Raw genomic sequence first — 13,306 nt, 5'->3', positions numbered from 1 at the left:
ATAGATGCCTAGAAGAAAGCCTATGACAGACTCCAGAGTGATAGCCGTATTAGTCTATTGCCATTTTGTGGCAGCTGAAAAGACATTAATTCATGTATAAGCCTTAAGATGCCACAGAGCTCGCTTTACTAAAGCCCACCCACACACCCCTTTTCCCATCTAATTTTAACTCGCTCTACTCATCGAGTAGAATAAGGCGGTAGAATGGAGTATACTATTGTAAGTTGTAGTGGAAGGCGCTACTTTTGTAATGCATCCCCGTCAGAATTTTTAAAAAATCTATGTGATCCTACAGGATAGTTTCGACATTGTTTAATACGTCACTCAACACTGCTGGTGTTCTGCTTTAGCATTTCTTCAACTGTATCGGATTCTTGATAGTTTTACATTTCTGCAAATTTGCATTGTTCATTGAAATGGCTTTGAAATTGACTGTTCTGACTCACACTCTGTTATCTGCCTTGAGTCTCAGTGAGAAAGGCAGATTATAATGTAAATAAATAAATACAAACCACTAATCCAACCTAAAGAACAGACTTGTTCTGCAGGCTGGTGTTGGAAGGAGGCAAAACACATCCGTGCCTCTTTGCAGTCAGTCAAGTATCCTGCAGCTGATGCAAAGAGACCTTAACACTGTATTGTTGAAGGCTTTCATGGCCGGAGAACTATGGTTGTTGTGGGTTTTCCGGGCTGTATTGCCGTGGTCTTGGCATTGTAGTTCCTGACGTTTCGCCAGCAGCTGTGGCTGGCCTCTTCAGAGGTGTAGCACCAAAAGACAGAGATCTCTCAGTGTCACAGTGTGGAAAAGATGTTGGCAGGTCATTTGTATCTACTCAGGAGGGTAGATACTCTATACTGGACAATAGCCCTGCAGAGAAGATTAGCACATCAAGCACCAATCCATATGCAAAAGAACCTCCTCAGGATACAGTGAAGCCTTCCGCCATTAGCATTCCACACCCTGGGAAACTCTTACAGGAGGACTCAGCTCAACCCCACCCCTCCTGAGTAGATACAAATGACCTGCCAACTTCTTTTCCACACTGTGACACAGAGATCTCTGTCTTTTGGTGCTACACCTCTGAAGATGCCAGCCACAGCTGCTGGCGAAACGTCAGGAACTACAATGCCAAGACCACGGCAATACAGCCCGGAAAACCCACAACAACTATAGACCTTAACACTACTACCTGAAAAGTTTTCTTCACCACCTTCCTACCACTTTTAACTTCCAGCTTGAAGAGCTGTAGAGAACTCAGAAGCTTTACAATGTGTTATTTTGATTGGTCTTAATAAATGGTAATACACTGGTTTTGTTTTTGGATTCTGCTATAGGCCAATAGAGCTACCCGCAACTTTAGGAATATCCATATCAAAACCTTCTGCAGGTAAAAACCAGAAAATTAGTACATCAGAGGCAAAGCTCAAGCCCAGCCCTACTTGCAACAAAATTACATTTTGTACTAAGAATTTTCCCACCTAGTCTGAAAAAGTACAGCCCATACAACTAACAGCACTTTACCACCTCATTCTGTTGCATGTTTAAAGTGGGTCTTCCTCCCTCCCTCCTCACATTCAAAGGATCCACTTGACCTAATTTAAACATAATGCTGGTGAGATGCTCTTGTCTCAAGGAGACATTGAGCCTGCCAAAAACCTTTACTGTTCTAGCATCACTTTTAAATCAGACCTAAGATAGATCAGCACAAACTTGGGTACAGGTTATATACATTGCATGCAAAGCAGAGCAGCATTAGGCAAACTCTGCTAGCAGAGAATTGTGAAGGCTATGCTGGAGTTTCAGATTTTTAGCTCGTTTCTCAGAGTTTCAAGGAGTAAGAGAAGATCCCAAGCTTTGTGCTTCTCTTGAAAACTCCTGTATGCTCTCCTGTGCCCATCAAGTTCCATTCTGGGACACCATGCACTGACAACTTCTTCCCTAGATGCTCCCTCTTGACCATTCACACAAGGTACAACTAAGCTCTCCATCACACCAAGTGATATGTCAATTATCATCTGTTATATGTCAGGCTCTGAAGCCTGATTTAAAGGTGACACTGGCAAGGCAGAAGAACTTAACCTGTGCAGCTTGGAATTCAGCCAGCATCTTGTTTAAAATGGGTACCTAGTTGTACAAATGCATCAGCCAGAATACCAACTTATGGAACTTAATGTAATTGCATGGTATGAAAAATGGATGTATTCCCATAGGTTTTAATTATTTAACATAGGTAGCCTGATTTAGTTATGGCTCATTGAATCTACTTTTTCTTATTTACACTGTTCCTGAGATTCAGCTAGCATAAACCAGCTCTGATAACTGTTGGAAATTCTGAGTCAAAACTTCCTTCTTCAAATACGTTTAGAAGTGGAAGTATGTAGGATTTTATGCAGCCAGGTGGAAGAGGTATTTAAAGTAAGGATGTAAGGTATAATAATACTGTAATTAGCTTGATAGAGTTGGGGTGTAACAGCCCACGGAGCAATTTCTCTGGTCCCGCAGGCCATCAGTCTGTTCTGGGGGGCATCAGCCCAGGATCAGAGCATATACAAAATAATCAAAATACTGAAGTAATCAAGATGTGAGTATTACAACAACCATCCCAGTAAATACATCACAAAAGTGCTCACTGGCACAAAACAGTAAAGGGGGGGTGCACGCAGGCACCTCCTAAGAATTATACAACCTAAAGGCAGCAACACTCAATTACAAATATACAAGGATGCACACTGGCACTACCATTCAACTAGGCAGCCATGGAACGGTTTACAAGGGATACCGTCCACAGCAAAAACATTTAAAGGGCGAAAATGTCCAATAACATCAAGCTGCAATTGAAGAAAAGAGGCTGTGAAGAGCTGAAGGGGTCCAACGCCAAGTCAGCAAATTCAGCCACCTCATCAGCCACAGGACGGGATTTGCCAGCATACATAGTATTAGCCCGTTTCGTGAATGGATCACTTCTTCAGCAGGCACATGTAGTTAGATCCCTGTGGAACAGTTTCGCATACTCTCTCAGTGAAGCCGCCAATTAGTCACAGACGCTCTCACGTGGTTTCCAATGGGCATTCCTGTCACTCATTGAAGAACCCACCTCCCCCTCACTGGCCTCTCCGGGACCTGGGGGCTGATCTCAAGTACTGCAAGCTGCAAGTGCAACCCTCACCAGGTCCTGACGTCTTTCTGGGCTCACTTTTTAGGGAGGAAGTGCATCTTCCTTGGGGCAGCAGCAGTGAGGGTGGTGGAGTTTGCAAGCGAGCAGTGTTTCCACTGCCAGCTTGCCCCTTGTCGGGAACCAGGTTGGACGAGCAGGTGAGCGAGCACCCCATCTGCACTGTCAGTGTTCCACCCCCCCCCCCCCCCGAGGAGGGGCTCCTCTCAGGGCACATGTCTCTGTTGGGGTGAGGCAAGCCCGATCAAGGGGGTCTCTCCTTGCAGGGTGGGGGCATGGCAGCTGGGGTCTTTCCCTGCATTAGGGAACTTCCCCTTTTCCTGAATTCAAGCAGCTTAACTTGGCTCGCAATCTCATGTTGACCCCTGACCGTTTTAGCAGCATTTCTGCTTTTAATTTTCTGGTCTGCTTGGTCTTCTATCATAACTTGATAAAAATTTCTGATTTCAGCCTCCTGGTCATAGTATTCCATCTTGTTAATTGGCATATTCATTTTGTTATCTCTTCTTGCATTTTATTTGCCCCCTTGCTGTTTATTTTCATCCCACTCATGTTCTCACCCCAGGAATTTTAGTCCATTTATTATCACATCATTTGTAATTTCCCAGGAATTTCAGCCTTTCAACCTTATCTCACTTTCATACTTCAAACATATTTCCTTTTGTTCCAACATCTCCTTTAGTGATGTCCCGATACATACCTTGAATATATTTTAATTTGTCTATGAATATTTAAGTTATATAACACTTTAATGACTACCAGTTACACTACAGATTATAGTAACTATGGTCACTGTGCTTCCTTTGACAGGAAAATGAAAACAGAGGCATTATCCTCTTTGTTTGATATATCTGGATGAATACGTTCAGCCTTATGAAAGTATAATATAAGCATAGAATATCTGTAAATGGAGCTGGAGAGGAATGTAAATATCAACTGTTTGCCAGACAAATATTGCAATCCTAAACACTTATTCCAGTCTAAGCCCATTGAAATCAATGGGCTTAGACTGGAGTAACTCAGTTTAGGACTGTGCTATAAGATTCTTCCATTTGTCTCAATATCCCTGAGTATGACACCCCAAGATATTTTACATTGCTTCTCCCTGCAGAGGCTGTTCCTCTAATTTTCCATTGCAACAAGCCTTATTCTTATAGCTGCTTTAAGTACAGGGGACTTGCACTCTAAAAAAGGCTAGGAAACCACACATAAGGTGAGGGGGAGATTAAGAGCAAATCTTGGTATTTTATAGACCAATTTCCATATTGAATCAGGCAAACAAACAAATCTAACTCAGTATAAGTCAGAATTTTGTTTTATTTTAAGATTTATTTTTACAAGGATGTTTCCAAAGCATAAAGTTTTATAAAAACCACTTCCAGTAAGCAGAACTGTAGCTCCACTAGCTTTTTTCTAGGCCAAATTTAGTAAGAAGTATTAAGACCAGCAGTAAAAATGCAGTAATTACTAGAAACCATTAAATCATGATTAGTAAGAATTTCAACATCAGCCTTTTAATACAAGATTTAAGAATATAAATGTGTCTATAGGGCAGATAAATTCACACGAGAAATTAAGACCAACTGATTAGAGAAAAACATTTAGAATAACCACGTTTGTAGATGAAATTGTATTAAGTTGGGTGTATGTTTTATCACAGTGTATAATGTAAAAAGTTTAACATGATCAAGATGCTTTGAAAAGCAAAATATATCCTTTTCAAAGCAATTGTCAAGAGTTACTATATTCTACAAAAGCAGAATATATTTAGATCCTGTGATCTAAATATAGCTAAATTAGCGATGAAAGGAAACCCTATACATTAATGAAGCACAAATGCACTGATGCTTATTGTAACACCAACAGTTGGTTTCTTAGCTTTGTTTTCCTGGAAGCCACAATTCTAATAACTACACTGCAATTTGTTAGATTACTCGTACTTCTAAATTAAATTAAAAATTGGTATATTACAATTACATTTGATGAGATGCTTATGGAAACAAGTTCAATAAACATCCCACCATTTTGTCCCTTGGAAGTGATTCAAGACTCTATGGTACCAGGAGAAGTCTCGGCACTAGCATTCTTAAGCCAGAAAACACTTCTGTGTCCAAGGAAAGAAATGGTAGGATCCAAACCATTACCGACAACCACATAAACAAATAATACAAAATACAGGATTATCTTATGGTTATTTCTCTGAATACTCACAAGTAATGAACAAAACAAGAGAGTGGTCCTACACACAAATGATGAAAATATTCCTAATCAAACTCTCTTTACAAACATTTAAGAAATTAGAGTTGAATATTGGCTTGACGCCCATTGCCAATGACAGAAAAGATGTCAAACCCCTGTTATATAGCTACGTAATTTTATGTACAAGCTCATCTAATTTGATAAAGCTTATATTTTGTGTAGATACTACACAAATGATACATGCTTTTCAGGAAAAAAACCCTCTTTTAATAGGAATGTAAGAGTCTCGCTATCCATTACAACATACACAGGGGAAACAACCTGCTCTGATTGTTTAGAATCCCAAGTCTCCATCCTGCAACTATCCCTATAGGTAGAGAAATGATGAATCATCCCTCAATTTTCCCGGCAGTCCCAGTAATGAGAAAATACCTTAGAGTATTAAAGGAGGAAGTAATTTCCTTTTGTTGTTAGCAGCCCCCCTCCTATCTTCCAGCATTTATCAAGGGAACAGAGGTCAAAACTGCCAAATCTCCCCTGCTCCACCCCCACTAAAATACCAGAAGATTTAAATTTAAAACAAAACACTAGCTAGCACCTTAGCGAGCCGGCAATACTATGACTCCTGCCCTGAGGCACAATGCTTTGCCTCGTTCAGAGAACAGGAAAAGTAGTTAGCTGACTCTTCAAGCCGCTCTAGTCTCCTCAGCCTGTCAGGACACCTGTGGGGATGGAGGCACATCTTTGGGATTCTAAACATATCTAGCTTCTTCCCACAAGAGTTGCTGCAGTGTGCATCTAGGCTTCAAGAGTCAGCAACCATGTTAATCCATGAATAACAGGTGCAAAACTTATGAGCTACATGCGTTTCACAATTAACATACAGTACATATGCCTCTGTAGTGCTGAAGAAGAGTTAACTTGGGAATTACAAGGAACACTTCCATCCAAAAGCAGGATTTCTTCTTTCTGGAGGAAAGCAAATTCAAAACGAGGTAGCAAGAGAATGCAAATTCCCCCAATATGGGCTATGATAGAACACTGCATACCACTTTTACCTCTACAATATTAATCTCTTCCAAACTGGAAAAAAAACCCCAGTCAATCCCCCCAATTATAGTCCCAAATCTTTGTTTAGTTCCTATCACAGAATCTGTTGCCATGCTACCAGTAGTTAAGAGCACAGCACTTTACAGTTGAATGCATAGTTTATATTAAAACGCTATGCAAACATTTGATTAAAAGGTGATCTCTGTCTACACTAGACTAGGGAGTGAAAGACACCTGGCTTTAGTACATTCATGACTAAATATACCAGATCTTCCAATCTTACTTCACATTAAAATAATGTACAGAAGGAAATTGTTTTCTTTTAAAGAATTAAGCCACAACCGTATTTTGAAGTGAACTTCACACCAAGAGAACAACTACACTAAAGTATAACCGATTAGTGCTCTCCTCATATTGAATTGTTGCAATCTGAAAACTTTCAGCTTCTTAGGAATTGGCTCCTAAACGCTAAATACCAGCGTCAAAAGCAATTAGCCGGTTTCCAAATGCATACCTTCTCACAGCTTAGGTTCAAAATAAACTTCAAAACAATGCTGTAAACATTATGTCATCAGTTCAGTAACTGTTGAAAGCTTCATTAACAGTGGAATTAGAAAGGTTAAAAGAAAGCATAAAACATAGTACTTTTAATGCTGCTGTTACCTACCATGGAGAAAAAGGGGAGGGGGGATGAAGGGGATTTTGATCTAAAAGAAACAAATCTCAACAAAAGTTAAGTTCTCAACAGCTGACCTAATGATTTGCTCTTTCACTGACAACATCCTGAAGGCGTTTAAGTAAAACATCATCATTTTCCTGGCACAGTCTCTTAGCTGGTGAATCTGTATCACTATCAATTGATATTGCTCTCTTCTTAGTTTTCTGTCCTCCTTCTTTTATCATATTGTTGATTTCTTTCAAACTCTGTCAAATTAAAACAATTACAATCAAATTAGTGAATTATTAAAATCTTTAAGGATTATTATACAGGAGCCAAACATACTTTATTAGGGTCTCTGTTTTCAAACATGACTATGTTTTACAGCAGCTTCAGCCACCTAAGAGTTTCCCATACAATACACCTCATGTTTACCACATTTACTACTACAGCCTCTCAGAGAAAATGTCTTGAAATTAATAAGCATATATGAGACATTCCTGTTAGAAACCGCATACCTCTTACCTTAGAAGGACTCCCATTAAATTTATACAACAATCCAGTCTTAGGTGTCAAGGAAGCACCATTCTTATGTGGTGAAACATAAACAGAGTGTTGCTGGGATATCCGCCGAGGAGACACTGGCTGTTGTTTAATGCTGGGAAAGGGAGAAAGCGGCGGTGCTTCCACCTTGGAAAGAAAAATTACACACTAAGTGCAAAGAGTATTAATTGTAGACAGGGCTTAACTGGAAACAAGCTCCAAAACGACAAATGCTGAAGTATATTTGATTTAGTACATTTCTCTAGGTGAGAGATGTTGATCCTCCCAGCTACTGAGATGCTCAGAAGCTGCACCCCCCATTAATTACCAAAAATGTTTGTAAGATATTATCTACATCAATTCTTCCATTTGATACTCAACATTATTTTACTTCCACTATTTTTTTTTATTAGGTTGAACATGCAAATACAAAATACAATGATAAACAGTGATATATCAAGTACAGACTTTGGGATAACACTTCTTAGATTAACTATATACATTGCTTTTATTGAACTTACTAAAATCCTATATAGTATGACTATTATGCTATAGAGAAGATGTTGGTATAGCTGGTTGAAGATCTTTTTTGCATCCATTTGTCGTAAAACTGTGTTGTGGTGTTTAGTGTTTTAGAATGATGCAGGCTGTCAGTAATGTTTTTCAATAATAATTTGATCCCATACTCTGGAATACTATTGACTTATTGAGGGACATGTTTGTTTATTCCAGTACAAGGCAATCAATGTTTGTGCCACCACTAAAAGGCTAGTTATGAGGTCGTGTCTTATTGTTGGGATTTTGAAGTTTTGCCACAAATCTAAGAAAATTATCTGAGGTTTCAAAGGGATCTTGTAGTTTGTTCAATTTGCTGCAATACATTATTCCAGAATTTGTTTGTGATTGGGTATTGCCACCAACAATGAGTGTATGATCCAAGTTTGCCACATTTTTTCCAACATTTAGGAGCATAGGATGGTGTGAATATAGCTAATTTTTTGGTGTATGGTACCATCTTGTCATTATTTTGTAGGTTTGAAGTTTTGTTTATAGCTGGGGATTTAAATAATTTTGATGACCAGATTGCTTCCCATTGTTCCTGTGTTAATGTTAAATTGCAATCTTGTGGCCATTTAGCTTGAAAATTGTGTTTTGGGTTTATTAAGCTGTATGATAATTTTATATATTTTAGAGATTAGCCCTTTATGTGGAATATTTTCCTGATCTAATACAGTCTCGAATTCAGTTTTAGGTTTATGCAGTATGTCGCTTAATTTGTGATGCCATATGAGAAAATTGTAGATGCAAAAACCAGGGAATTGTTTTATTGATTTTCTTTTCTAGATCATCTTTTTTAAATAGGCCTTTATTCTTTGTTATGTCTTTTAACCTCATGTTATTAGATTGAATCCAATAGTTGAGGATATGTTGCTGTTGACCAGGTGGGAACCAGTCTTGTGATAAAAAGGAAGAAAAACGGGAAATAACTGGGGTTAATTTTGATTTAAATGTATCCAGATCTTGAGTAGATCTTTCAAAAATAAGTTTTTGTTTATTTGATTTGGACATAAACTATTCTTACACCACAATACCTCTTGCAGTAATAAAGGCTGGTGAAAAGGTTTTAAGATTTGTATCCAATCTAAATGTGTTTTTGTTTGTAGCATCTGAATAGTTTTGGTGAGAAGAACAGAGTTTACATATGATATTAAATCTGGATATTTAAAACCTCCATTACTAGGGTGTTGTTGTAGTGTGTGAAAAGAAATTCTTGGTTTTTATAGTTCCACAAAAAATTGTTGAACGTTTGCCAATGCTTCAGTATGCTTGTTGGTATTATTATAGGAATTGCACGAAATAAATGAGTTATTTTTGGAAAAGTAAAAGCTTTTATAAAATCGTATCTATCATACCATGTGTTATTTTGTTTATTCCGCTTAAGGATATCATTTTTAATGTCTTTGATTTTTTGCATATGGTTATGTTTTATCAGATATCCTAAATTAGAGGGGATATTAATTCCTAAATAGGGTAGATTTTTTCCCTGCCCATTGGTAATTGTAAGTTGAGCGTATGTTTTCTTTAGTTAGTTGTGTAAGATTAATAGAAAGTATTGTTGATTTGGACGGATTGATTTTTAAACCAGAAATTTGGGCAAATATTTCAAGTGTATTCTGTTAAGTGGTGAAGGGATTCTTCAAGGTTAGTGACATATAAAAGCATGTTGTCTGCAAACATACTAATTTTATAGGTTTTGGAGGCAATTTTTATGCTGTGGATGTGGTTATTTTGGCAGATGTCTAGAATTAAGGGTTCGAGGGCTATGGCAAATAAAAGAAGTGAAAGGGGACACCCCTGTCTCATTCCTCTATTGCGTTTTATTTCATTGGATGAATTATTATTTATTTTAACGTGGGATTTTGCTTGCGTATAAATTGAGTTGGTCACTTGAATAAACTTATTTTCAAATCCCATGCGTTTTAATCATGATTGGAGATATGAAGTTTCCAAGGAATCAAATGCTTTTTCAACATCAAGCGAGAAGAAGAGGGTCTCTATCTGTTGATGTTTTGCTATTTGCTATTATGTTCAGTGTTTTGTGTATGTTATCAGTGATGTCCCTTTCTAGTATGAAGCCAGCTTGGTCTTGGTAGATATATTGGCCTACAAATACTTCCACTAATTTTGAATGTGATATTTTTTTATTCTTGAGGACTATATGATCCTGACATGCAGTAGTTTAGATGTACATGGTATATACTGTTCTAGTATGACTTTCCAGTTAAAAGGCACATATCGAAACTAATGTGGTATGTGAAATGACTTTCTTGTCTGAGTAACATCTGAAAGCCAAGTTATTCATAATCACAGTATGTAGGCACTTAGTTGATGGTCAGTTAAACATGGCAGAATCTATCACAGTACTTAAAATTCCTCAGATTAATATATGAAAACAGCTAGCAGCTTTATGGCATGTTAAAACCAATAGTGTAAGGTATGCCTTCAGTTTCCAAAACACACCCTGTCCTTTATACAAAGTTATTTCAGAAGAGATTAATTTAAACTTCTTTAGCTAGGATCCAGGATCTGATAGCCAAACTCCTTTTCTACTACTTCAAATAATTTTTTGTTAAATACAACTGGGCTGGATTCCACTTTAAATGTCTGTCACCAGAACAGAATTTCCTTGCTTCCCCCCTCCTGCTGCAGTTGAAAAATGTCCTTGAAATGCAGCTCCCTGGAAGACAACAGGTGGCGCGGGGAGATGTAGGAGGAAGGAAATAGGCAAAAATCATACACAGCCCCTTCCATTAGCAGAAGTTCTCTGTGGAATTCAAACTCCTGCTTACTATTTCAAGTCACTGTTCAATTGCTGTAAGTTCTAAGCTTCATAAATCCCTGATATAGAGTCCTGCCTGCCCACACCATAAGCTGCACCAAGGTAAAACACAGGAAAGAGAAAAGTTGATCAATACCTTTGGTTTTCATGACATACATATATTTCTGAGGTGTTTATCTCCCTTATGGTCCTTTCATCCTTGCAAATTCATCTATCTCTCAGATTGTTCTTAGACTCCTCCTTAGGATTTCTTATGTCTGTGTAGGCTTTTGATGTGTGACTGGATTTTTAACAGAGGGGAATATGAGCTTTCATCCAGGCCTCAACTCAAAGATGTTTTAGCTCACAACAAATATCTACCCCTTTTCTTCATTTTGTGTTTGTGAGTGCCCAATGTTTGTAAATTTGCTGTTATTACATCTGCCTCATTTTTGAACAGCTCATGAAGTTGTTCCTCTGGGCGTGAAAAATTCATGCTGCCTCATATTTGGGGATAGGATGACTTGTTATTAAACTATCATCAAATTCTGTATGCCACTTTTTGAACTTTGAGAAGAAATCTACGTACCACATGATCCTGGTTGGAAATACCATATTTTAATGCAAATGTTTTCACTCTTCCTACATAGATGGTGTTGTAGAATTTTACCAGATCCCCTCTCTCCTCATTTTCCAAGTTTCTGGAATTTTCTGGTGTTTTTCTTACAGGTGAATCGCTTATCTTCTGAGGGGAGTCTATTAGAAGGAAGAAATAGAAAACACAACAGGCTTTTAAATAAAAAAGTAGGGAAACCTACTCAAGTTCTGCTTTGCTATGATGATCAACAAGTCCCAGGGCCAGACACTGAAGGTGGCAGGAATTGACTTGAGGGAGGATTGCTTCTCAAATGGGCAGTTCTACGTGACCTGCTCCAGAGTGAGCTCACCTGGTGATCCTAGCATCTGAGGGGAAAACCACCAATGTGGTCTACAGCGGTCCTTCAGTAGGAAAAAAACAATTGTACGTATTTTTCACTTTATTTCTTGCACTACAATCTTTTCCTTTTAAAATCTCTTCAATAAATATTACATTTTGAAATTTACTTCATCGGTTTTCTGCATCAACATGCTTTGCTTTATTCAAACACCATTGTGAAGCTCAGGTACTGTGCTATTATACTACAAAAACAACTAAAAATACAAACAAAAAATGTTACATACTCATAAGTATTATAACTGGATTTAAAGTGGTTAAATACTGTAGCGAAGCATTGGTATCAAGCTAGTAACTTTCATATGGAAGGGGGGGGGGGTTGAAAAAAGACAAGAGCTGTGTAGAAGTTTTTAGGAAAAAGTCTTTTAAGCAAAGGATAGCGCAGAAGTTTTGGAAGCTGGTTTATGACACAGAGAGGCATTTTTGGAGGGAAAAACCCATTCCTGTGAAACTTGGCTGAAAATTCTAAAGTACAGAAACTCTTTCTGTGGGGATCAGTTGCTCTGTTCTTGTGCCTCCGTCTATGCTTTACCTTCATATTTGTAAATAAAGCAAATACTACAAAGATACTATAACACTCTAGTTCTCTCTCCTATTTGAACCACCCCGGTAAGCACTAGCCCACGAAGCTTCTCATCAGTCAGAGAAGTGCAACAAGTGTGACAGTATATAGAAAGACCTGTATTTCCAAGCAGGCTTGAAGACAAATGGCCAGATGTATGTTCCGTTTTATGCATGCCAAGATGGTCTCTTTCTTCTTCTCCCTCGCTCCTCATCTTTTAATGGTCTCATGTCCCCAAAAATTCAGAACACTCATCAATGCAGTGCAGGAATTACATTTGGGAACAAGAACAACACAGCCCTAGCAAATGTGTATAAACATTTGCATGTTCCTAATCATACCCTTAGGTCCCAAAATAGAATTGCTGCCTTTTTACTGGAGATTTTTGAAGGTACCAATGATAAGGATGGCTCAGAGAGGAAGCCAATAAACTTGGGGGGAAAGAAGGGCTCCAGCAGGAGGCTCTTATGGGCTCCAGTGTAGCGACACTTCACCAAGCAGACATCGAGAAGAAAGTGGAATTTTCTAAGACCTTTAAGGAACATGGTTTGAGATCAAGGTGGGTTGCATAAACTGCAGATGCTACAGAACAGACAGGTGTCCTGGGTTAGAATGAGGTTAATGTAGCTGGCCTATGATGTACACTGTGCAGGACATTTAGGGATTAAAAGGACTAGACGGTGGTTACTGAACTTTTATTGGTTCAAGCCGATACAGAATGTTAAGGATTACTGCTCCTTATCATTGGTGAGACTTTTCAGTGGGTGGGAATAGACATTGTCAGTTCTTTCCCAAAAACCCCTTGGAG

At 38.4% G+C, this 13,306-nt stretch overlaps 1 protein-coding gene across 1 annotated transcript in view; it reads right to left on the bottom strand.

The window, feature by feature from the left end:
* Nucleotides 1-4,472: 4,472 nt before the first annotated feature.
* Nucleotides 4,473-13,306, bottom strand: part of RBL1 (RB transcriptional corepressor like 1) — a 37,342-nt gene continuing 28,508 nt past the window's right edge. Inside the window, exons 20-22 of the mRNA XM_054980899.1 lie at nucleotides 11,532-11,698; nucleotides 7,606-7,770; nucleotides 4,473-7,346 (exon numbers count right to left, since the gene is read on the bottom strand). Coding sequence (XP_054836874.1) covers nucleotides 7,176-7,346; nucleotides 7,606-7,770; nucleotides 11,532-11,698 — 503 coding nt within the window. The 3' untranslated portion in view covers nucleotides 4,473-7,175. The remainder of the gene's footprint in view (nucleotides 7,347-7,605; nucleotides 7,771-11,531; nucleotides 11,699-13,306) is intronic.

Source organism: Eublepharis macularius, chromosome 5 (genome assembly GCF_028583425.1).
Source record: "Eublepharis macularius isolate TG4126 chromosome 5, MPM_Emac_v1.0, whole genome shotgun sequence".
NCBI lineage: Eukaryota > Metazoa > Chordata > Lepidosauria > Squamata > Eublepharidae > Eublepharis > Eublepharis macularius.
This window is presented reverse-complemented; position numbering and strand designations above follow the sequence as displayed.